Raw genomic sequence first — 26,596 nt, forward strand, 5'->3', positions numbered from 1 at the left:
ATCCAGAATTGGAAGGCTCACCTGTGATCCAGATCTTGAGGCTGGGAGATACACATTTCTGACCTGGATCTTGGCATGGAGATCTTGAGGCATAGTGGCTGTGAATCCTAGGAGATCAAGACAAGGAGATCTCTGAGTTCAAAGTCATCTGGGACAAAGCAAGTCCCAGATCCAGGCATGGTGGTACACACCTTTAATCTGGACCATACTATCTGCTGGAGACCTCCATAAGGACATTGGGAGAAAGAAGATTCGCTCTCCACTTGCTTGCCTTGTGGGACTGAGCAACTACTAGATCCTTGGACTTCCCATTCACAGCTGACCATTGTTGTGGAGTAGGACTACAGACTGTAAGTCATCATAACAAATTCCCTTACTATATAGAGACTACCCATAAATTCTGTGACTCTAGAGAACCCTGACTAATACAGAACCTAAGAGCCCCTATAGAAATCCTGCTCAAATCACTGACTGGCTGGTCAGTTAAGACACAGACAAAAAGAGCAAGCAGAAAACAACAGCATGTGGAAGAGGGCAAGTCTACCTACCTGGCAGCCACTAAGCTTTGCTGAGCTGTAGATCTGGCCATTGTCTTGTTAAACAATCCTTTTGAATGTTGTAGTCTGTTACTTTCCAGCACTCTGGGAAAGTTGTTTGCTAGGATTTCCATGACTTATGGCAGCTGTTCTCAACCTTCCTAACACTGTGACCCTTTAATACAGTTCCTCATGATGTGGTGACCCCAACCATAAAGTTATTTTCATTGCTACTTCATAACTGCAATTTTGCTACTTTTATGAATTATGCCGTTCAGTCCCTGACGGGGTCATGAGAACTGCTGGCTTATATAGAAAAGAACATTTTCAGAGGTCTTTATGCTCTCATGTTTGCTGGATTCCCTCTAAGACTATGATGAGAACGCAGGTCCTCTCTCAGCTTATGCCCACGGTTATTAAAATATATGGGCATCAAGATTGCTGGGAATACAGCTGGTTATCATAGGGGTTCCTGATTCAGGCCTGAGACTGTTCTCAGATGTCTTAGTTTGGGTTTTATTGATGTAACAGACACCATGACCAAGGCAACTCTTATAAAGGACAACATTGAATTGGTGCTGGTTTACAGGTCCAGAGGTTCAGTTCATAGTCATCATGGTGGGAGCATAAACTCATGCAGGTTGATTAGGCGATGGAGGAACCAAGTCAGCATCTTGATCAAAGGCAGTCAGGAGGATGGTCTCATTTGCACTGGGTGGAGTTTTAAGCCTCAAAGCCCATCCCCATAGTAACACACTTACCTCAACAAGGCCACACCTCTTAATAGTGCCACTTGCCATGAGCCAAGCATACTCAAACCACCACATCAGGCAATACAGATGTTGTTTTGATGAGCATTCTTTAAGAGTGCACTACAGGACTGGAGAGATGGCTCAGTAGTTAAGAACACTGATTGGTCTTCCAGAGATCCGGAGTTCAATTCCCAGCAACCAAATGGTAGCTCACAACCATCTGTAATGGGATCCAATGCCCTCTTTTGGTGTGCCTGAAGACAGCAACAATATAAAATAAAAAAAAAAATATTGAGGAAAAATAAAGAGCACACTGCACTACGCGCTTCCTACAACCCTGCTGCTTCTCAACTTTGCAATCAACAATACATTCAACAGTACATTTACACTAACATGTACTATTTTCTCATGTAGATACAATAATATAGTATATAAACCCATATATATTCAGTACTTGTTTCTGGGCATGATACATTTTTCATGTAGTAGGTTATTTAATCTATACCAACAATGCATAAGTGGGTATTCTTACTTTCACATATTAAAAATAGTAAATCCAGGCCCGAGAGGTAAGAAGGTTGCTCGGAAGCAACAATTATAAATGCAGGAGCTAGTGTGAGAATATCTCAGGCTGAGCTTAGAGTTCATGCTCTAAGGCTCATCCCAGAACTTCTCAGACAGCAACATAAATCACTTGTGATGTCTTGCATGACTGTACTCGGGGCATGCTGGCAAGATTAGAGACAATGACTCACACGGTGAGAAAGTGATTGCTATTTTGGGTCTATTTTTCTATCCTTTCATGACATCACAGCAAAATGTCATTCGAGTGCTGTATCTTTATTATATGCCTAATGTTTGATAATGTGCCCTTTAAAGGAGTTCCTGACTCAGGGTTTAGTTCATATCAGTAGGGTTCTTTCGAATGACAGGACTTATGGAATGACTCTCTCTCTCTCTCTTCTCATAAACACACACACACACACACACACACATATATATAAAGGATATTTATTGAAATGACGTATAGGCTGCAGTCCAACAATGGCTATCTGTGAACAGAAAGTCTAAGAATCTAGTAGTTGCTCAGTCCCACAAGACTGGTTGAGTGAGCTGGTCTTCTGTATGTGCTGGAATCCTGAGGAAGTAGGCTCCAATGCCAGTCAAGGAATGGATGTGCTACCAAGGTAAAAGCAAGCAGGCAAAGAGCAAAAACCTTTCTTGTTGCCCATCCATATATATATATATGTATGTATACATATACATATACATATATATATATATAAAGGTGGGCCTTTCTCAAAAGCCTGTTTCTTCCCACCTTAAGATCCAATCAGAAGTATGTCTTCCCAGCTCAAAGATCCAGACTAGAAGTGGATTCACCCATGTCAAACCAACCAGAAAAATCCCTCACAGATGTGCCCTCCATTCCGGCTTGTAGTTGATTCCAGTATACACAGACATGGTATGGAAATGATTGAAGTTTGAGAAATCCCGTGCCTGCCAATCTGTTAGTGTGTTTAATTGGACCAATCTGCAAGGCCCTAAAGAAAAATCAGAGGAATGCAATTAAAATATACATTCTCTTTCAAAGGAGCAAGAACTTGGAAACACGTAAAAGACAGAGTAATTTTTTTTTTTTTTTGTAAAATATATGCTACTGGGGTGTTCTGGGAATTAAACTTGGTTTCAAAAAATGTCTAGCAAATTCTTGTAGGCTAGTATTCTATGGAAAATGTTGAATGATTTCTTTACATCAATGTTGGAAAAACCAGTTCCAGTTCACTGGCGGAACTTACAGTTAAAGGACATCACAAAAAGTGGGGCTCTTAATTCCTGGTGCGCGGGGTGGGGGGAGGAGGCGACGTGATAAATATATCCTGGGCTTTGGGGCTCTAGGTGATGGAGCTGGGGGTGGGGACTGGGAGTAAGAGAAGCAGGCAGGCTTCAGGATGAGAAGAGAGGACATGTGCATCACTGACATAATGAACTTAAACTGTGACTGGGTTTAAATTAAGCAAGGTGTCCAGGGACTCCAGCTGTTGTATTTCTTTTGGTTGCATACGACTAGAGCTGTTAGCTCCCAGCCTGACACCCGATATAGCCTAGCTGTCAGCTGCTAAATTTTGGTCAGGCCAAATCTACATCTCACCTATAGTTGCCCTATCCAAACAGAATCAGAGAGCAGGGCGAGGGTCTGACCGGTGGCGGGCGGGTACTACGCACCTCGGAGAATCTTGAGCAAACAAGCTCTTCCTCCGGTAGGTTTCTTGCCCCCCGCTGCTAATAGAACTGTTACTGGTTGGGGGTTTTCTTTTCTTGTACTTAAATTGAAAATACTGGGTGGCTTCTCACGGCCTCGGGACCGAATTCAACACCTCCATTTTGCTGGGGGCTGTGGGAATGGAGAAAAGCGTAATTGCGCCAGTCCTGCTCTCAGCTCTCCACACTCCCTTCCCTACAGGAGACTCCGCCCTTTTCTCCCAGCCAAACCACAAAAGGCCTGACAGCGGCTGGGGCCGCGGCGCCCCGCCCCCGCCCAAACGTCGCAGTGCTGCAGGGGCGGGCGCAGGGCCAGACAGGAGGCGGAGCCAAGCGCGTCTTCTCGCTCCTCGGCCAATCCACGAAGGGCCTGGGTGAGAGCCTCCGGAGCCAGGCTGAGAGTCAGCCCGAGTTATTTTCCCTTTTTCTGCCACGTCCAACCATGACGTAAGTCTACTTCTCGGACTGCGATTGGATGAGTGCGTTTCCCCTGCAGAGGACCGTGAAGCTTATTGGCTGCGCTGTCGGGGGCGGGGTTAAAACGCTCACTTCCCCCGCCTCCGTCGCGGCGCAAGGGGCGGGACGCGCCGCCGCCGCCACCGCCTCTGCTTCCGCCGCCGCGGCCGCCGCCGCTGCAGCCGCTGCGCGTTCGGCGGGGGAGGAGTCGGAGGCGGAGAAGAAGGCGGTGGTGGCGGGTGGAGGATCGAGCGCTGTTCTCGCTCTGGAGACGCTGCACATCTCGGTGAGGGTTTTTTTTTTTTTCTCTCCATTCTGGCTGATTTTGTCAGAGGGGATCTGGATGAGGGAGCCACTGCCCCAGCGCCTCTGCTTCGGGGCCCCCCCGAAGAGCTGGCCGAGCTGCGGCCGGCCATGGTGGGTGGGGTTGGCGACTGAGAGGCCTCTGGCCTCCCGGGCCTCGTCCAGCCCGCCCGGGGCCGCGCTCTAGCCCGAGCGGCCGCGCCTGCCGCCCGCTCCCTCCCTCCGGCTGTCTGCCGTCCTTGGTGCCCTGGCCAAGGACCCGGCGCCTTGCCCCTCGCGGCCCAGCAGTGCCGCCCACTCTCAGGCCCGCCGCGGAGGACCGTGGCGCACTAGGCCTGCGGGGCTCCTGCCTGGCATGGCACGCCTTCCACCCCTGCCCCCGGTATCTGCGTCCTTCCCGATTGTCACCGAGGTCCAGGCACCCTGTCAGGCAGTGCCAGTGGCCTAGCGCCTTCTCGGTCAGCGTTAGGCCCGAGCACGCCGGTCAGAGGCACCTTCAGGGCTGCCCCCCGCCCCCACCCCATGCCTATCCCCACCCCCACCCCAAGATGCCTCCTGGTTAATCATTTTTGCGCACATTCAAAATGGTGAGTTGAAAGCTGCCCAGACCAAGTTGAAGGAAAGGTAAACAGCTTCTGATGGATGAAGAACCGGGAGGTTGTCCTCATCAGGCATTAAAAAAAAAACTGTATGTCTGCTTAGACAACTGCTTTGAGGCTCCTCGTCCTGTCAAATATACGATTCTCTTTTTAAAAGAGGCCTCGCTCTTATTTTTAACCACGAAATATTTGCTCATATTTCTTTTAAGATGGCAGTCATCGTTGCTGAAGACAAACAGGTCATTTGATGAGTATGTACATGAACATAAAAATAACAGAAATAAACCTAACTTGTTTGTGATTGCCTTCTGGATTTCATGTCGTCTTTATGAAATAATTTTATTCTTCTATTACAGACATGCACCCTTGGTGTAAAATTCAACAGTATAAAGAAAGGAGTATTAAGTAAATATTAATATGTGAATATTCTCATCCCTCAGTGCCCCACCAGTATCTAGATTTGGTGGTCATCTTTCAAAGTGCTTTCACAAATGCATCTTTAAAGACACATATACATGCAGAGTTGTCTCCATGGGGATGGGGGTGAGGGTTATTCTGAGAACATTTGTGTAAAGCTTGTTTCTTCTCTAATTATGTATCTTGGACATAGTCCTTTGTTTTATGTAGGCCTCCCTAATACTTTTTCTAAGGGTACATCCTATTTCTTTAATTTGATGGACTTTAATTAAATTTTCCTACTGAAAGCCCTTTTAAATGACTGCAGTTGATAGTTATGCTTTATATATACTATATACTAAAGGTAACTAACTCATTTATTGATTGATGCTGAATTATAAGCTCTAAATCCTTTATTTTAGAACATTTCACGGTGTGGAAGACTTACATAGAAAGAGCAACTCCCACTTTACATTCTAGTATATTGCCTCCATCCCAGGACTCAGACACTGTTTAATAAGGGGAACTGTGTGTGATCATTTCTGGAGCACAAATCCATGCAGCAGAGGTAAAGGGTATGAGTGTTTAAATCTAACAGCCGTCTAACCCTCACTACTACTCTTTTAAAAGATATCTTGACTATTTTCTGAGTTTCTTCTAGGTGATCTTCAGACCACTTGTGAGTTAAAATTTAAAAACCCTATTTTGAATAAGGTTACATATAAATTCTTAGAACTGTTTTATGGTCTTAAGCCCCTCCCAAAATTGTTTTCATCATTTTATTCACATTTTGCTTTATATTAAAGCCTTAGTTATCCCTCATTTTATATGTGCGTGTGTGTGTATGTGTGTAGAGAGAGAGAGAGCGTGCACGCAAGAGAGAGAGAGGGAGAGAGAGAGCGAGCGCACATATATATGACATTCCTTTTCAATATTTCCATCTCCTTTATGGTTGTATTGCTTTAGTAGATGAAAACTTTAAGGTAATTTTTTTTTCTTGTCTTTGGCAATAAAAAAGCTTTTGATTTTTTTTTTTTCCTCCTGCTTTTCATGGAGCTAATATTCTTATTTAGTTGACAATTATCTGAAAGTATTTTTTTTTTTTTGGTTCCCTTTCCAGTTTTTATAACATTCTGTTCACTGCATTGCCCAGTAGGTGCTACATATAGTTGAATACTAGGGGCTAATAGTTAAAATGTTATTTTTTTCCTTTAAGGTGAATGCTTCTGAGGCTGGCATTAAATATGTTTTTTCACAAAGCTTCCTAGTAGTCAAAATTAAGTTAAAATATGCCCTTCTATTTTTATCTTGCCAAGATAATGTTACTGTTTTCATTTTTAAAACATTTATTTAGCTAGAGTGTGTGCACATGTGTTGCTATAGCATGCTTATGGAGATCAGACAACAACTTATGGGAATTGGTTTTTCTCCATGGGCTTCTGGAGACTGCATAGTGTCAGGCTTTGTGGCAAGCACCCTTACTTGCTTGCCACCTCACTGACTCCTGTTGCTCTCATTCTTAATATTTATTTAAAAAGTAGTGGAGATTAGTTTCTTTTCTCTTTCTTTCTTTTTAAACATCTTTTCAACTATGTATGTAGTTTTGGGTGTCACTAGTGGTTCTTGTATACTAGTTCCTTAAAAGAGATTTTTTTTTTCAAAAAGTCAACTTTTAAAATTAGGGAGTAAATTAAAATTAATGAAATTTACTTAAGATGTACATCTCATTGTGTTTTCATAAAAGTATAGTTTTGTGTCATCATATATCAATCAGGATAGTATTTTCATGTCTCTGAAAACTTTTGAGGCCAACTAGACTTCTTTGCCCCTGAGTCCCAGGAAACCACTTACCTTTCTCACATTATACATTGTTTTCCCTTGGTCTACTATTTTATATAAATGTAATTATTTTTTATATCTGCCATTTCCCAGCATCATGTTTTTGAAGGCCAGTGTGTGTGTGTGTGTGTGTGTAACTAGTTTATTTCTGTTTTTTTGTGAAGTAGTTCATGATAGTTGATTTTACTACTGTTTTAGTCATTTAATAAATTTACGGATATTTGGGTTGTTGCTGATTTGGGGTTTTTTATTAATAAAGGTGCTGTGAACATTTATTCTGAGTTACTGTGTGAATTAAAACATTTTTTTTTAACCTGGAAAAATTTAGATTTGGTGTTTAGTGACTTATATAGAACGTGAATGTTTAATCATGGTCCCATGTTACTTGTCTGCCAGTGACATACAACAGTTTGCTTTGTCCACATTCTTACACCGTTCTAGTATGTATAGTAGTATCACACTGGTTTTTATTTTTGTTGGTCACTTGTTTATTAAATTGGTCTTTTTGAAAAGAAGTCTGTTTTGTAGCTGAGGTTGTAATGAACTCAAATTATGTAGTCCAGCTGGCCTTGAACTCTTAATCTTCTTGCCTCAGGCTTCTGACTTTCTGGGATCATTCCTGGGTCATAGTGAATTTTAACTTGTATTTACTGGGTGACTCATGATGCTGATAAGCTTGTCTATGTCTTCATTTATAAATGCTTCCTTCAGATCTTTCAGCCATAAAACTCAGCTTATCTTAATGAATTTTAAAGCTTTTTAAATATGTTGTTTATACATCTGTACTTGACACACAAAACACACATTTCAATGTGAAGGCTTTTTGTTTTGTTTTCTTTATTTCCAAACTATAAACTGAAGAGGAGGAGCTGAAGAGATGTCCCTACAGATAAGAGCACTTGCTGCTCTTCAGAGTACCCAGCTTCAGTTCTCAGCACCCATGTAGCAGCTCACACATGCCTGTAACTCTAGCTCCATGGAATCTAATGTTGTCTTCTGGCCCCTCAGGAGCCTTGGCTCATGTGGCAACACAAATGATTACTTAAAAAGAGCTTTGAATTAGAATTAATTTGGCTAATGAGCTTATCTCTTTCATATTTTTTTCTGTGCTCTGAGAATTCTTTACCAATTGCAAAGTTATACAAGTTTCCTCATGTTTTTGGCTACATAGTTAATAGTTTTGGTTTTTACATCAAGATGCATTAAATATTCTGAGTTATATTTTTTGTTTTATGATGTGAGAAAAGGTTTAAGGATTGTTTTCTTATCCAGTGGATATGTCATTGTAGTTCCATTTGTTGAGAACACTTCTTTTCTTATTTAGTTAAAAACCAGTGTAATCAGACCACAAATGTGATGTGCTTTTGGACTGTCCTCTTGATCTCTGTGCCTGAAATTTTGAAAATACTATATTATCGTGGCATTTACTTTGTAATAAGTCTTGAAGTCAGGAAATGTGAACGCCTGAGCTGTTTTTAAGTATCACTTTGTTTGGCACTGGGGAATGGCTTAGCGTAGGTAAAGTGCTTGCTCCTCAAGCACTGAGTTCCAGTCCATAGCACCCACTTAAAAAAAAAGCCTAATATGGCCTTGTGCTTGTGACTCCAGCACTGAGGAATAAAAACAGATGGAGTAGAGATGACCACCCAGAGTTTGCTAGCCATCTAGTCTACCCTATCAGTGAACTCCAGGTCCCTTGCAGAGACCTGTATACACATACATGCATGGATACATAAAATGAAGAGCAGTAGAGAAAGTTACCTGAATTGACACCTAATCTTTCAACTAGAACTTTGTATACTGTTAATTAGAAATGGAGATTGGGTGCTTTAAAAAAACATAGAATTTTTTCACCCTTCAGTGCAATTTTGTTGTAGCCCCTTAATGAAAGTTTTTTCCCTGAGTACTTTCTCTGTTTCCAATAGAAATGACAGCAAATGATACAATTCATCATACTAAGTTAATTCCCATTGTGTTAGAGATGATTAAATTTTATTTTATTCTTTTTTTTTTTTTTTTTTTTTTTTTTTTTTTTTTTTGGTTTTTTTTCGAGACAGGGTTTCTCTGTGTAGTCCTGGCTATCCTGGAACTCACTCTGTAGACCAGGCTGGCCTCAAACTCAGAAATCCACCTGCCTCTGCCTCCTAAGTGCTAGGATTAAAGGCGTGCGCCACCACTGCCCTGCAGATATGATTGGATTTTAACTATGTGTATGTATGTCCAGAAAAAAGTTATGTCTTGTTTTTAGTATATTTAGAGAGTTATTTTCTGTAGTTGATGAATGTAATAACTTTGTTTTCAGTTGTGTCACCTTGCCTTTTGTGGTTAAACCGCATTTGGAGTTTTTATTTTTCCATCTGTTGATGAGGGTTTTTTTTTTTTAACTTAATTCTTTTTATTATGGTAATAACAAAAACTTAGAAATAATGTCTTTTGTATTTTCTGGGATTTTTTTGTGCAATTATTTTTTGTATGAATGTTGACTGGATTTTTCAAGATAAACTTTCGTAGTGGAGAGTTTTAAAAGGCAAATTTCTTGAGTTGTTACTTGAATAGAGATAGGATTCTAGGAGTTATCTATTTCCTTTTGAAAATATTGTCTTTGGTACTAAAATGACATTAGTGAAAGTGACACTTTGTTACATTCACTAGTATCAGTATTTGAAGTTTGTTTTAAGAAATTCATTTAATTATCACAATAAAGTTATTTTCTTGTTGTTATCAACTTCCTTTGTCTTAATGAGGTGGGTTTTTGGCTTTTTAAAGAAAACTTATTTTTCTAATCATTCAGAGAAGACTTGACATTTCCAAGTATAACTGAGAATATGTCTATTGCTTTCCTGTCCGTTTTTACTTACTGTTTTTAAATATCTCTTGTTACATGTTTATGTCCAAGATTATTATATCAGTGTGATGTATAGACCCTATTATTATTAACTAATAATAATCAACTCTGAAGGATTCCTCAATCTGAAGTCTAGTTTAATATTAATATAGATTCTTTAGCATTCTTTTAATTAGTGTGAGTGTGATAGATCTTTCCTATCCTTTTATTTTTATCCTCTGCTATTTTATATAAAGTGTTTAAGCAGCTCCCTTAAAAAATGATTTGTGCCTAATTGTATTGATGTACACTATGTACAGTCAAGCACTCAAAGTCAGAAGAGGTGTTGGGTCCTCTGGAATAGGAGTTATAAACAGTTTGGAGTCATCGTGTGGATCCTGGGAACTGAACCCCCTTCTACAAGAACAATAAGTGCCTTTAACCACTACCAAGTCATCTCCAACCCTGCAATTCACTTGTTAAAGTCTTACTAAGAATTTTTCTTTTTATTGAGAGGTTTAGGCCATTTACATTTAATGTAGCTGTTGGTAGGTATGATGTAATTCTTGGTTGTCAACTTGACAATATCTGGGATGAACTACAATTCAGAAATGGCACACCTGTGAGAGATACTCTGCTTGGTTTGAAGTAGCTGAATTCACTTCTAGTCTGGACCTTTAAGATAGGAAGACATACTTCTGATTGGATCTTCAGTTAGTAAGACATACTTCCTTAATTCAGATCTTGTGTTAGGAAGACATACCTTTAATCTTGGCCACACCCTCTGCTGGAAGCTTACATTAGGACAGGGAAGAAGGAAGGTTTTGTTCTTTGCCTGCTTCCTCTCACCTTGCTAGCATCTCCATACTGGCTTTGGAGCCTACTTCCTCAGGATTCCAGCACATACAGAAGACCAGCTCACTCACCCAGTCTTGTGGGACTGAGCAACTACTAGATTCTTGGACTTTCTGTTCACAGCTAGCCATTGTTGGATTAGTTGGACTGCAGCATAAGTCATTTCAATCAATTCCCTTTAAACATTTATAGAGAGAGTCATTGTATAAGTTCTGTGATTCTAGATAACTCTTGACTTAATGCAGTAGGGTTAGATTTAAATATATTAGCTTGTAAATTACTTTCTGTTTAACTTACCTGTTTTTTACTTTATAAATTCTTTGGGGCCAAATGATCCTCCTGTTTCCACTTCCAAATAGCTGTGATCTTCTCATCCCTTATACATACAGAGGCTATCTCAGACTTAAACCTTCACCATCATGCCTTCTCCCAGGAGTGTTGCAGCTCAAGTGCAGGGCCTGTATATAGGAGGCAAGTGTTTTACTTCAGAGCTACCATCTGCTCCTGCCCATCTACTACCGAGTTTTGGTTTATCTTAACTTTTATTAGTGGATCATAATTTATACCTCCTTTTTCTCTCTAAAGAGTATCCATTAACAAATACTAGTATGTTTTTCCTTTCAAATAGTCCCTTTGAGTAGGGTTTACAGATGTTGTAGAATCTGTAGGCTAGAACATCTAGCTTTCTTTATTGAGTTATTTGTGTACTTTTAGATACTTATATCCATGCAGTACATATACTTAAAACCACTTTTCACCTTCAAAGGTACTCAGGTTATTTCTTTAGCAGACTCTTAAGACAATGGTTATGTCTGGAATGTAAGAAAGATTTTTGATATTTAAAATCTAATTCAGTCCTTTATTAGTCCTTGGCATGCCTAGTGAAGCACAAATTGGTATTCTCCATTTCACAACAGCCAAATACTTGTTTCAGAAAATAAGGGTCATTCATTTATATATTGTAGGGGCCCACTATTTGGATCAGTTATATTTTTAAAATAACAAGATTTTTAAAAAATGCTTTGAAAATTCTTAGTGAAATAACATTATTCATTCTTGATAGAATTAATTAGCTGAAACGGTCAAATTTTCTAGGTTGTCTACATAGAAAATAACTAATAACTTGGTGTTATTAATTTGTATATCAAAATAAATATATTGTGCCTTTGCATTTATAAATGCTGTATTTCAGAAGCTTTTGTGAACATTAGGTAAAATGCCAGAACTACTTAAACAACCCTGTTTTGTTCAGTGGCCAGGGATTGAAAAGGAAATAAATATGTTGTGTTTAAAAAAACACACATTAAGTTTTGCATACTGCATAAACCTCCATGCAAATTCCTTTGAATACTTGGTCCCTGGCTAATGAATGTTTCTGTTTTGGAAGGATGTGGAACCTTTAGCAGGTGGATCCTTCCTGGTGGAAGCGGGTCACTGGATGCAAGCCTTGAGGTGTTTAGCTTTCACTTGGTTTTCCCTAAACCATTCCTGCCACAGTGTCTTCTCATCTGTGATAGAGTAGACCTGCAAACTGTGTGCCAAAAATAAAATAACCCTTTCTTTGGGGGGAGGGGGTTTGTTCAGATATTTGGTCATAGCAATAAGAAAATTAATAATGGAATTTCTCTGACTGATAGGTCTGTAATCACAGTCTATGTTTAAGCAGTATATTACAGGTTATTTCTGTCATTTATGCAATTGTTGTACATTTTACTTTACATATGCAGTAAATTCATAATTACTTTCATAATTGTCCTTTGGTGTCTGTGGGCCTACTTCTGGGACCCACTGTGGATACTGACAATCCCTTATATAAAATGACATTTTTCTACATTCCTGTCTGTACTTGAAATATTTATTATAATGTAGATCTTATGAGTAATTGTTACCCTATATTGTTTGAATAATTAAGACAGGTAAAGGAAAGGGTTTAAATCTTCACTGTTGGTACAATCTTTTGTTCCCTGAGTATTTTCTATCTGAGTTAAGTAAGGTAATCGCTAGGGAGTGGAGCTGTTTGAACTTGAGTTTGTAATAGTTCCATATAGGCTTGGAGAGATAGCTCAGCATTTATGTGCACTTGCCACTCTTGAGGAGTTTTGGAAAGTGTGCAAACTTTGCACCATAGCACTGGCAGTATCATCAAGTGATCTTGTTTGTTTTAGATTTTTTTCTTCAGGTTACTTTTTGACTTTAAAAATAGAATTTTCAACTTTGTAAAGTTTCTTTACATTTTTGTCTAAATCCTTCTTCCAATTCCTATTCTTTTACCTTCAAGTAGAACTTTGTATATTGTTAATTAGGAATGGAGAGCGGGTACTTTGAAACATAGAGTAATTTCACTATTTAGTGTACCTTTGTTGTAGCTTATCTTGAGAAATTGATTTTAATATTTAGTTTTCTCATTGAACAACAAGGTTTTTTCCCCTGAGTGCTTTTTCTGCTTCCAACACAGATGATAGCAAATGATATAATTCATCATATCTAATGATGACTATTTTGGAAGAGCTTACTTTATAGTGTTTGCTATAATTATTTGGCTTGTTATCTTGTTTAAATTTCTTTTCGTTTTTATTGCTGGAGTGGATCTGTAATTTTTCATTTTAGTAATTCTGGTTGTTGATTTTTTTTTTTTTAACTATTTTTAACTTAAAAAAAAAATCTATTTGAAGCAGAATCTCATACAGCCCAGGCCACCCTCAGCTAGGCATTTAGCCCAGCCTAGCCTTGAACTCTTAAACTTCCTGACTTTACCTCCCAAGTACTGGAATTATAGCCACATCCCCCTCAAATCCACCTACTCTCATCCCTGACTCGGCTTGTGATTTTTCCGCGCTCATAAAGTCAGCTACGTGTTTTTGAAACTATTTTAAATTATTTTATGCCTTTTGGAGAGTGATTTAATTATCTCATTTGAATGCATGGTAAAAATTTTTATTAAGTTCTGTGGGCCAGGCACTGCAGACCCTTGTTCCTCTTTGGAGGTCAGAGGATGACCTGGGAGAGTTGGTTTTCTTCTACTATGTTCGAGGTTCTAGGAATTGAATTCAGATTGCTAGGCCCGATGTCAAGTCTACTGAGTCATCTCTCTAACCCCGTCTGAATTTCTTTAGTGATATAGAATATCACTTTAAATGATAAGTCAAATGTCAGACTAGAGTATCAGATCCCCTGGAGTTACAGGTAGTTGCAATCTGTCTGATGTGCTATGAACCAAACTCTAGTCCTGAAAACTACCAAGCCTCTTTGTAGCTAGCCTTCACTGTGGGTTTTCTGTAGTTTTCACTGCACTGGATATGGGAAATACATCTGTATTTATCCTGCTTTGAGAGTCTTAGATTACATGAGGGTGAGAATTCACTTTTGCCTTTGACTCTGATTGACTCCCGATTATTAACATTTGTATGTTCTCTTCTGGAATATTACTTATATTTTATTTCTGTCTTCCTATTCTACATTCAATGTCTTTTCTCTTCCTTATGCTTCTGTTTTTATGTATTTCTATATATTATATCCTGAATATTTTTTTATTGTCTGGCTTCTGGTGTGTTGATTTTCTTTTCACATATTACTAAAATTTTTTACTTGTGTATTTTAGCTTTTAAAGTTCTGTTTTTTTTCTTTCTGATTTCTTTTTTTTTTTTTTAATTTTTTTCTTTATTGGATATTTTATTTACATTTCAGATGTTATCCTCTTTACTATATTTAAGTGTTAGTTTTCATACATTAAAAAATTTTACTATCTGGTCCTTTTAGTCACTCTCCAGTTATATCTTACTTTGTTAGTACTTGCTGCCTTTATTCCTCAGGTATTCTCTTGTATGTCTGGGGGGAGGAGGTCATAGTCTTTAAAACTTTATATGTGGAAATTCTGACCTGGTTGAAAGAAAAGAAAGTGACTTTTACTAGAGAGGAAATGTAACCTGTTTCTTCCAGGTGCTTGGGTTACTGTCCTCAGACTAGCAGTCTTCTCAGCTTGTGATTTAAGGACTTGAGCAGATCCTATGAATTGCAGCTACTAAGCTAAATGAAGTTGAACTTACAACTTTGAAGTCCTAGACAAGTCACCCTTCTTTTTCCCTGCCATCCACTTTCTCACCCAAAGCTAAGATATTTTTATGTTCTTTGACTTGAAAGGGTTTTTTGTTGTTGTACTTCACAATACAAAAGGAAAAATAAATACCTAGTCTGGTGGCTTTAACTCTTGAACTAAGAGCGGCTGCTGTTGCCTATACAAGACCAGCACAAGATCAGACTAGTTAAAATTCCTGGGTGGATGGGGGAGGTGTTTGTGAGATCCACTCCTGCCTGAGGAGTTATTAGCAGTTGATGGCTGCTGGGGAAGGGAGAGTCTGTGTTGTTGTTTTTGGGGTTTGTTTGTTTTGTTTTTTTTTCAGGCCTAAGTCCCAGCTAGGTTTACATGCTGGAGTGGATGGCCCTCTGCCAAATAAAGTAAAATCGGTAAACCACAAAACCCAAATATGTTTACTAGCAAACTACTAAGCGATTTTTAAAAACCAAGGCAATTAGCCATAGAATAAATACCTCCAAAATTAATTGGAATTTGCCTGACGGTAGTTAAAAAAATACCATATTCAAATTATAAAAGTATATGTAGAATAGCTGGGAGTGGTAGCAGTTGGCAGCAGAAATGTGTGGCTCTCTATGTATTAGAGGCCAGCCCCATCTACACAGGAAGTACAGGTTAGACAGGACTATATAACAAGACTCTAACCTTTAAAAAACAAAGTATATGTAGAATAGGGAAAGAATTTACACTGTCCAGATACTAAAAGAACTAAGTGTTTCTGATATCTAATGTGGAAAAGACTTGAATACTGAAAATTGCAAAGGCATTCAGTAACATTTAAAACACTTGCGTGGATAACTATTTCATGTTTATATAGTAGGAGATTCCAGATGATTAAAAATGTCCATTTCTCCATACTTGGTAAATAGATGACATTTGCAGTCAAAAACCCCAGATTATTATTTGTTTTATATAGTAGACTTTAAATTTTTATTTCAAATGCCAGTAGCTCTAAGGATCAAAACTTGCTATGACATTACAGTAAGATAGTATTGCATTAGAACATGCATAGACAAAAAGACAGTAGAAAGGGGGCTAGAGAGATGGCTCAGAAATTTAGAGAACTGGCTGCTCTTCCAAAGAACCAGGTTCAATTCCCAGCATCCACATGGCAGTTTACAAGATTTTTATAACTTGTGCTATATCAACTGTGTATCAATCAAAAAAATCAAGCCTTGACTGTTATTAAATACTGTATTTAAAGGTGACTTTGAATTGCATTGTGAAACTAAAATAAAAATTTAAGTAACTCTTATAATCACCTTTAAGTCTTTCTACACCCTCTCCCCACAATGTTCCTGAGCCATAAGTGTAAGAGTTGTGTTGTAGGTATATCAGTTGGGACTGGGCTCCACAACTCTGCATTTTGACTGGTTGTAGTTTTCTGTAATGGGTCTTCATACGCTGCAAATAATTTTCTTGATGAGTGGTGAGGACATCTGTGGGTGTGATGGTTTGTATATGCTTGGCCCAGGGAATGACCCTATTAGGTGTGGCCTTGTTGGAGTGGGTGTGTCACTGTGGGTATGGGCTTAAGACCCTCATGCTAGCTAGCTGCCTTGAAGTCAGTCTTCCACTAGCAGCCTTCAGATGAAGATGTTGAACTCTCAGCTCTTCCTGCACCATATCAGCCTGGATGCTGACATTTTCTTGCCTTGATGTTAATGGACTGAAACTCTGAACCTGTAAGCCAGGCCTAATTAAATGTTGTCCTTTATATAAGAGTTGCCTTGGTCATGGTGTTTGTTCACAACAGTAAAACCCTAATTAAGACAAATATTTAGAATGTGGTTAGGGACTATGGAAGTTTAGTAAAGTGATGGTTGTAGTTCTCTGCCAAGGTCCATGACTTTGCTAGCTCTGGATAGCTGGCTACATTTTCAGTGCCAGGACTGTTTCCCTCTTGTTGAGTGGATCTTAAGTCTAATTTGAGAACTGTTGGTTACTGTTGGTTAAGGTCATGCCACTACTGATGTACCCTTGGGTCATCCTGTCACCGTGCCATACTGGTCGTTGCTGTGATTTATAGGTGTCAGAGCTGATAGAACTGTTTGCTTCCCTCCTTTGGAAGGTTGCATGGTATCTTGTGATAGCATGAAAGTAGTCTTCATGGAGGATGCTTTAATTCAGGTCAAATGTAGCCCAGGAGTCTCTGAGCCATATGCAAAATGCATGGTGTCTTTAGCAATAGGACACACATATATAAAACTATGTATAAAATATATTTTTTAAAACCATGTAATAGTTTCTAAACCTTTGGTGAGGTAGAGTTTTTATGATGAGAATTGGAGGTAACAATTTTTTAACTAGGGAGATTTTTAGTTGGCCTAAAGAAGATATACTTTGTGATTGGGTTATGTTTATAATGTAATTTTTTCTGCATGAATTCTAAGTTTGTTTCTCTTTAGCAGTGAACAGAAGTGTTCTTGGAGAAGAGTATCGAAACATACTTAACTGTTTTTGCTCAGCAGCGGTAATAATGTACCTAGTGGCCTATTGCTTTTTGTTGTTCCTATGAATTGCAAATCTGATTAATCTCTGAGTTTGAATAGTTGTAGTTTTCAAAAGACTTTGTTTTACTACTTATATGTATGTGTCTTTGTGAATCTATGTCATGTCTGTGTGTGTGTCTAAAGAAGCCAAAGTGGGTGTCAGATTTCTAAAACTGGAAATACAGGCAGTGGTGGTACAGCCTGACATGGGTGCTGGGGACTGAATTCAGACCTTTAGCAGCACACATTGCGAACTGCTGAACTGCCTCTTCAGCCCAGTACCTCTTCAGTACTTGTTAAACTGCTACCTGTGAAGTCTTTTAATCACCTTTACAGTTGTTCATTTGTGGTATTTGGCAGTTATATATTGACATATTTCTTGCATAGCTTCCAACTATAATGGTTATAGTAGTAGAACACTTGTTTTTCTATAATTAGCTATAATGTTTCTAGTTTTTAGTGAGATACAGGAATGACATTACCTCTCTGTCCTTTTTTATTGTATATCTACTAGTTAGAAAACAGGTCTATGGAGCAATTTTTCAGTTGTATTATAAGCCAACATATGTACTTATGGCTAGAAGATAGAAGAGCTAATTGTACTGATAAGCTGAAAGGAATAAGCTAGTATAATAAATCATTAAATGGAAGCTTGGATCATTATTCAGAATTGTTTACATATGAATCACTTGAAATATGTGCTTAGCTGCTGAAAATACAAAGATAATAGTGTAAGCTAAGTTACAGTGATTCAAAGACATGTGAAAAAAGTCAGTAACATTGTTGTAAACTCATTTCACCCTTTCTCTGCTAAAACATCATGTAAATTAATTGTAAAAGCAAGTGCTCTTACTTAGGCAAAAAAAAAAAAAAAAAAAAAAAAAAAAAAAAAAAAAAAAAAAATCATCGGTTCTGAAATTGCCAAAAAAACCAAAAAACAGTATATTTAATATTGATCCTCCCATTTTCACATTTTTTGTTCAAAATAAAAAATATATTTTTATGAGATGTATAGAAAACTTAGTTCTAATATAAGAAAATTTAGTATCTAAACACTTTTACATTATTTATGTATCTTATGTGTTGCCCTTCAGTAAACAGCAGATACTGTCTCTGAAGAGCAGCCTGGCTCGTAAGTAGTTTTTCTTCAAGGCTTCCTGGAATGTCAGTCATGAGGGTGTGACTTAGAAGTTATTCTCAGGGGAAAGAAGACCTCAGTGACTCTTGGCAGGAAAAAGAATGGTCAGTACTCACCATGTGGCCCTTTGCATTGGGCTAGTTGAGTGACCTGATGGGGCACCTGCTTCTGAGACAGCACAAGAAGGCTATAATTCCTCTTACCTGAGCTTGTATATCACACAATCACAGTTACCATGTCTTTAGAGACAACTCACAAGAGGGGTTTCTACTATCAAGAGCAATTATTTGTTTGAGCATCTGAGTTTGATCCAATATATGCCCAACTCCTAGCCTTCTTTCTGTTACCATATTTCCATCAATGAAAGGTGCTCGTTTTTTCAGCTCGCTCCTTCCTTCCTTCCTTTTCTTTTCTTTTCTTTCTTTCTTTCTTTCTTTCTTTCTTTCTTTCTCTCTTTCTTTCTTTCTGCATTTATCTTCAATTTAAATATTATACATAGTATTTTTATTATTCAGGGTTTTCTGTAGGAACAGAACTTAGAGAATGAATATGAATCTATTTGAATGTGTGTATAGAGAGATATTGATTGATTGATTGATTGATTGATTGATGGCTTACAGGCCGTGGTCCACCTAGTCCAGTAATAGCTGTCTACCAACAGGAGGTCCAGGAACCCAGTAGTTGTTCAGTCCACAAAGCTGGATGCATCAGCAAGTCATTAGTGTATACCAGAATCCCAGAGAAGTAGAGTCTAATGCCAGTGAAGGAACAGACTTGTCAGCAGGAGCAAGAACAAGCAGGCAAAAAGAGTAAGCTTCCTTCTTCCATGCCTTTTATCTAGGTTGCCAGCAGAAGGTGTGGCCCAGATTATAGGTGGATCTTCCCACCTCAGAAGATCCAGATTAAAAATTTGTCCTCCACTTCCAATGATTTAATTAAAAAAAAAAAAAAAAAACTCTCACAAGTGTACCCAAATTCCAAATGTAGTCGACAACCAAGAATACTTATCATAGTCTGTTAGCTAATATAGCAGACACAGTGTATTCAAATAAAATAAAACCAGGCCATTTTAAGTTAAGTAGTTTACTGTAGGCATCTTTTCCTGTGCCCATGCTTGTCTTTCTGGTTTGTTTAGTTGTAAGGTATTATAGCTTCCCTGGAACTAGTGTCATAATGTCTTAAATAAACCAGTAGTATCTGAGCTACCAGTGGGTAGCTCAAGATTTCAGACTTGACCCTCTTTATAGCAACACACAGTTTAACTAGAACTGTATTAAAAAGCTCAAAGCATTTGAAATGAATAATTTTCACAAATAGAATACAGTCATACTAATTCTGGAGGAAATTATCTTTGGAAAAATTCACAGACCAAATACTTCCAGTTTACTTTAGGAATAAACCCCAAACTGGCAAATTAATAACTTAATCTTAACCCATAACTGTAAACTTTAATGTGTGCCTTCTCCCTGTTCCAGTTTTCATATTCTAGAGGGGTATGGAAACAGATAAAACTGTCATAGATGGTTGCTTATAATGAATGGCATTAGAGAAAATTGGTATATACAGAGACATGTCATCTATATAACACAAGAAATGTTATTGAAAATAATAAGAGGAAAAAAGAAAAAAATAATTGTAAATTGCTATAGAGAGCAAAGGAAAAGCTAGGAAATCGATTTAAACCTTTCAGTCTACAGAATGAAAATATAGAAGTTTTAAAAACAAAAGATTAATCTATCCATGTTGGTCAAATATAGAAATAATAGGAAAGAAAAAGATACCTTTGTGACACTGATAAAAGTCTCAATTAAAATAGTCTACTTGTTATTATGAAGGAAAAAAATTTTAAATTTTAATTAAAGTAGTACATTTGGAGTAACAGGATATCAGCTTATTAAGACAGGAATAGCTCACAGAGGAAAATGTGGTTTTCCTAGTGAAGCAGTAGTAAATTGGCTTCATGTTTCCCTTTCAGTGATAAGGATGTCAGGAAACAGTACCTTCAAGGTTCACAAAAGTGGTTTGGTTTTTAACTATCCTAAATTGTAATAGACTAGGTTGTTTTATAACATGCAAAAATTTTCAAGTTTGCCTTCTCTATAAACTTGCTGAAATGATTATTTGGGAATAGTCTACAAAAGGGACAGTGAAAATACGATTCAGTGTGCAGTCAGAAGATACCACAATAGTAATTGGTAATGGATCTTTATATTTAGATCAAGATGTTGAAAGCCTTCCAAGAATTTTGTTTGTTTCATTTTGGTATGTGTGTGTGTGTTTGTTTTAGTCAGGGTCTAACTGTATAGTTCTTGCTGGTTTTGGTATTGGATGTGTAGACTAGACTGGTCTGAAACTCACAGTGATCTGCCTGGGATTAAAGGTGTGCAGTACCTCATTCAGCTTAAGAGTATCTGTAAAGGGAGATTTTTTTTTTTTAGCATGGTACTTTTTATGATTCCTGTTCTGTTTCCAATTCCTTTCCTCACATCTACATTCCTATCACGGTTTTGAAGACACCAGTGCTGCTTTATCGATACCTCTAGTGTCTTCTTTCTTACCACCTGCTAGTTGTAGGTCTCATCAAATTTTACTGTTTGGCACATGTTCATCACTCTGAAGAGGGTGAGACCTGGGAAATGGTGTCAATAAATGAGGTCGACTAAAGTCTCGAGAAATAGCTAACTTTATTCAGAGCATCAGACTACTTATCCTCGGAGGATTGAGAGGAAACACGTGAGTAAAGTATACAATGACAAGAACAAGTGATTGTTTACTTGGTGGGCAAGCCGTGGATGGCAAAAGTATGTTTTTCCATAGAGGCATATAAACAAATAACAATAGCCAGTTGTGATAAGCAATTTGAAATAGAGTCACTCCTCATGTGGTACACCTAGAAGGGTCACAAAAGCATGATTCAGAAACAATTCCTTTGTTTTGAAGAAACTGAGGTCACAAGACTCTTTATCTTGGTTCCTTGGAGTTCTCTCAGTCACTCAGAAATCTCACATGACTCCATTTTTGACCATGTTCCTTTATCTCTTTCTTTTTGATTCAGATGAATAAATGAGTCTATTACAGTCCCAAGGTCCATCATAAACACAGAGTCATGAGTAAAGATAAAAGGAGCTGGATCTATCCAATCTAAAGGTTGAAACGGAGGGCGAGGGACATAAGACACATGCTCAGAGGCAATCACTGCAGATGCACAGGTCAAAGCAGCTAGCATCATCAGGAAACAATTCTCAGGTGACACAGGGCTTTGTATATCATAGAACAATCTCTTCCCTGACGAATAGGGCCTTAACTTGGCTCCAGGTGAGCAATCTTGACTTCTGATAATAAGGTCGATACTCTCCTTTTGTCCTTGAGATAGATGGAGTTCTGCTGTCTTTCCGGTGGCTTTCACTGTCTCCTTACCCTCCATAATCATCATTGATGGGCTGGGGCCAGAGGAGCCTAAGAGGGCCAAAGAGGAATGCATAATGTTTCAGTGGATCAATCTTCAGTGACATATGCAGACCCCCTTCAATTGTTTTTTAATGTCTGGAAAAGTAAATACAGGGCAGGTTAATTCATTAGCTTGCTTATTTCCCTCTGCAATAAAACCAGGGAAGTATATTACTGTTAATATCCTACAACATAAGCAGAACCTGAAACAGTATTTAAGGGTTATGAATTAACTGCAATAGGTGAATCAAAACAGTTAGTTCTATGTGTTGGGCTGAGGAAAAAGAATATCTAGATCACGAATCCCACCATCATTAGATGAGCCATCAATAAACTAAAAATACCTGTTCACAGAATATCAGATGGTTAGATAGTTTTTATAATCACAAGTTCAGTTCATATAAGAAAATGTCATAGCTTACCAGCTGGATAATAATTTCCTATCCTTCCATATTAATCTATACATAAAATTTGAATGTTTATAATTATGTAATGCTCTTTATTCAAAGCAGCAGACTATTTTTATACTGGGCTAGGAGGAGTTTTTAGGACATGCATAAAATATACAATCACAAGGGTAAGCTACACTTGGAGAGTAAGCTGCATGTCACAAAAACATATTTTTTTCCATAGAATCATATGGACAAATAACAGTAGCCAGTTGTAATAATAATCTGAAGTAAACTCACTCTTATTTGCTACACCTGAGTGGAGCACAAAAGCATAGTCCAAAAACAATTTTGTCATTGTGAAGAATCTTGTCTGGTATAGGTGGGAGAGGAGATCCTTGGTCCCATGAAAGCTGAACACCAATCGGGGAGGAATTCGAGGTGGGAGTAGGGGGTAGGTGGGGGGGGGCACACCTTCATAGAAGCAGGAGGAGGGGGAATGGGATAAGGGGTTCTTGGGTGGAGGGGGGAATGGGGTAAGGGAATAAAATCTGAAATGTAAATAAAATAAAATTTTAAAAAAAAGAATCTGAGGTTACAAGACTCTTCTTGTCTTCGTTTCTTGGAGTTTTCTCAAAACACTCAAAAATCTTACATAGCTCTTTTTTTTTTTTTTTTTTTTTCATTAAGTTATTTATTCACTTTACAACCTGGTTGAAGCCCTCTCTCCCCTAGTCTTACTCTCACAAATCCCTCTCCCCTTCATTATCCTCTCCTCTTCTCAGAGAAGAGGAAGCCCTACTTGGTCACTATCCTGCCTTGGGACATCAAGTTGCAGCTGGACTAAGTACAGCTTCTCCCAATGAGGCCCCACTAGGCAGTCCAGCTAGGGGAAGGGGGATCTAATATCAGGCAAGAGTCACTCCAACTGTTAGGAGACCCACATGAAGACCAAGCTGCACATATTACAAATGTGTAGGGAGCCTAGGTCTGGTCCATTCATGCTCTTTGGTGGGTGGTTCGGTCTCTGTGAGCTCCCCTATGGGCCCAGGTTAGTTGACTCTAGGTCTTGTGGTGTCCTTGACTGCTCTGGCTCATTTAATTCTGTTCCTGACTCTTCCACAAGATTCCTTGAATTCCACCAGATGTTTGGGTATAGTCTCTGGATCTGTTTCTTGTCACTTCTGGGTGAAGCCTCTCAGGATACAGTTATGCTAGGCTCCTGTCTGCACTATAACAGACAGTATCATTAATAGTGTCAGGGGTTGACTCTCTCCCATGGGATAGGTCTCAGGTTGAGCCAGTCATTGGTTAGCTGTTCCCTCAGTCTCTGCTCCCATCTTTTTCCCTGCACATCTTATAGGCAGGTCAGTTTGTGGGTTGAAGGTTTTGTGGGTGTATTGATGTCTGTTGTTGGACTATATTCTGAAAAGCACACTTGAAATTCTCCACATCTACAATTCTCAGTTCCTTCTCTTCACATTTCAGTCCTTGTCCTCTTAGTGTCGTAAAAACCTCAAAATTATACTAATTGATCAGAATTCTCTGGTTAAGTCCAGTCTTGGATTTAACACAATTTAATGTTTAGTAGCTCTCTTGTGCTTAACACATTCAAAATTAAACTCAAAAGTATTTTGTCCAAATTTGCAGCTGTTTTCTCTGTTACTTAGTGGCAAACACTAGCTGCCCGGGGGCGGGGGGGGGGGGGGGGGGGGGGGGGGGAGGGATGGGGGGGCGGTTCCAGTGAATCTCGTGCCTTCTTTTCTATCTTGTATCAGTTAGTAGTGTTGCCTCTAGTTCACGGTATTTCAGATCTCTTTCTCACTACTCATTTTTACTCTAGTCTAAAGCGCTCTGATTTTCTGCTGTTACTATTTAGTTGACCTTGTACCCAGGCCTCCTTACAGTGGCCTGCCTCTCTCCCCCACCTTGCTCATTTAAGATACTTGACAAAGTAACCAGGTTAAAACAAGTCAGATGAAGTCTCTGCTCAGGATTGTCCACTGGCTTTCAGTCTCAGAATAAAAGCTTACATTTCTCCCATTAGCCTATGGGAGACTCTATGGGGAGTCGCATTATATAATCTTTTATTATGCCTAGAATGTTCTTTCTCACTGTTTCCCTCCTCTTTTCTGATGTTTGTATTAATGATTCCCTCTCAATAAAATTCCTCCCTCTAATAACTCTTCGTTCTTGTGATGGTTTGTATATGCCTGACCCAGGAAGTGACACTAGTGGGAGGTGTGGCCTTGTTGGAGTAGGTGTGTCTCTGTGAGCTTGGGCTTAAGATTCTTACCCTAGCTGCCCAGAAGTCAATATTCTGCTAGCAGCCTTCAGATGAAGATGTAGAACTTCCAGCTCTTCCTGCACCATGGCTGCCTGGCTTCTGCCATGATTCCACCTTGATGATAATGGACTGAACCTTTAAGCTAGCCCTACTTAAATGTCCTTTATAAGAGTTGCCTTGGTCATGGTGTTTGTTAACAGCAGTAAAACCCTAACTAAGACAGTTTTCCTATTTAATCTAGGATAAAGGAATATAGTATGTATTTATTACTTATTTTATTTGTATTTGGCACTATAATCTTAGGTCAGCAGATAAATCCATTCATTTTTATAATTCTTGTATTATCAGCTCTGAAAATAGTGCTTGGAACATAGTTGAATATAGCCTGTCCTAAGAAGACTTTGGATAAAGTATTTGTGATAGGAACTTAAAGCTGTGAGGGTTTTTAAAGGTTGCCATGTACTACACAGTGATTTGTGAGATCACGTTATTTCAGACTTCTTATGAAAGCAGTGTTAATGAGAACCTGTGGCTTTTGGCAGAATGGGAAAATTATGATTTTTATATAGGCCTTTGGTATGATCCAGATGCATTAGAAGATGGCATATTTTGCAATATGATTTTTATGAATGAGTGTAGATATGTGCTCTCTGATGTAAGTAACAATAGTCAGGCATAATAACCCATTTGAGGAATGCTTATCTAAGAATTTTGTGTTGATGATAGAAAATTGGTGGTAGTTTTGGTGTTTAAATATTAAAAGTTTAAGAAAAATATATGTTAAGCTTAAAAAACCTTGTTGAATGATAAGTTGTGGTCTTTACTGGTTTAGACTAGGTAATGGCATTAAATTATCTGATCATAATGGGTAAGTACATCATTATTTTGTATACTTTAAATATTTAAGTTTTCCATTAAACATTAAAAGGTGAAGATGATATTTTTAGGCTTAACAAGAAGTTTGCTAATGAGAGCTGAATGAATTTATGGAAAAGCCAAAGTAGCGTAGTAGACACTAACATAGTTAGGTCACTCCTTTATTTATCTCAGTTGCTGTGATGAAACAATGACCAAAAGCATCTTGGGGAGGGAAAGGGTTTATTTGGAGTGCAGGTTACAGTCCATCATTGAAGGTAAACAAGGCAGGAACTCCAGGCAGGAACTGAATTGGAGACCAAGATAGACTGCTACTGGTGTGCTTTCTCAGTTTACAGTCCAGGACCTCCTGCTTAGAGGTGGCATTGCCAGAGTGGGGTGTGCTCTCATTAGTCATTAATCAAGAAAATGTTCCTAAGTATACCCACAAGCCAATCCCTTGTGGAGAATTCCTTAACTGAGGTTTCTTTTTGTCAGATATGTCTAGGTTTGTGTACACAAAAACTAACTAGCAGTATTATGTTGCCCAGTCAGTTCATCAGTAATGTATTTGATTATGTACTTACAAGTTCTCTAAGTATGGTTGTTTGGGGTGTTTGTTTGTTTGTTGTTGCTTTTGTCAAATCAAGTTATACTTTTCAAAGTAAATAAAAGGTTAATATCTTCACTAATATTAATTTTGCCATTTTTGATTTATTTTATTACTAATACTTTGTTTAATGCATTGTTTCTTTATAGGAATCATTTGCAGCTTATTCACTGTGCAAGTAAAAAACCAAATTACATTCATAATTCTACTGAACTGGAAGCATAGACGCTGCCATATATGTCACAGTACACTGAAAAAGAACCATCAGGTAAGGAAGATAGATGTTTATGCTTCTATGTTAAGGACTCCTTTTTTATTTCTGGGGCACTTTAAATATAGGAAACCAGGCAAAGTGGGTCATAGTTTTAATCCCAGGATTTGAGAGGCAGAGGTAGGTGGATCTCTCTGAGTTCAAGGCCAGCCTGGTCTATTTACAGAGTTCTAAGACAGCAAAGAGTACTTGTTT

At 38.4% G+C, this 26,596-nt stretch overlaps 1 protein-coding gene and 1 long non-coding RNA gene across 7 annotated transcripts in view; one reads left to right on the forward strand and one right to left on the reverse strand.

The window, feature by feature from the left end:
• Nucleotides 1-3,965, reverse strand: part of LOC143434804 (uncharacterized) — a 35,163-nt gene extending 31,198 nt beyond the window's left edge. The window contains exons 1-4 of one of the 3 annotated variants that reach the window (XR_013104565.1): nt 3,515-3,965; nt 2,610-2,832; nt 1,298-1,542; nt 22-107 (exon numbers count right to left, since the gene is read on the reverse strand). This is a non-coding gene — a long non-coding RNA (uncharacterized LOC143434804). The remainder of the gene's footprint in view (nt 1-21; nt 108-1,297; nt 1,543-2,609; nt 2,833-3,514) is intronic. The other 2 variants (XR_013104564.1, XR_013104563.1) reach the window with 2 other exon arrangements.
• Nucleotides 3,966-4,106: 141 nt separating this feature from the next.
• Nucleotides 4,107-26,596, forward strand: part of Pja2 (praja ring finger ubiquitin ligase 2) — a 51,178-nt gene continuing 28,688 nt past the window's right edge. Inside the window, exons 1-3 of one of the 4 annotated variants that reach the window (XM_076914663.1) lie at nt 4,116-4,292; nt 5,727-5,872; nt 26,280-26,398. In XM_076914663.1, coding sequence (XP_076770778.1) covers nt 26,368-26,398 — 31 coding nt within the window. In that variant the 5' untranslated portion in view covers nt 4,116-4,292; nt 5,727-5,872; nt 26,280-26,367. Of the gene's footprint in view, nt 4,293-5,726; nt 5,873-26,279; nt 26,399-26,596 lie in introns of all 4 variants that reach the window. The other 3 variants (XM_076914664.1, XM_034521184.2, XM_034521183.2) reach the window with 3 other exon arrangements.

This window comes from Arvicanthis niloticus, chromosome 17, assembly GCF_011762505.2.
Source record: "Arvicanthis niloticus isolate mArvNil1 chromosome 17, mArvNil1.pat.X, whole genome shotgun sequence".
Taxonomy (NCBI): Eukaryota; Metazoa; Chordata; class Mammalia; order Rodentia; family Muridae; genus Arvicanthis; species Arvicanthis niloticus.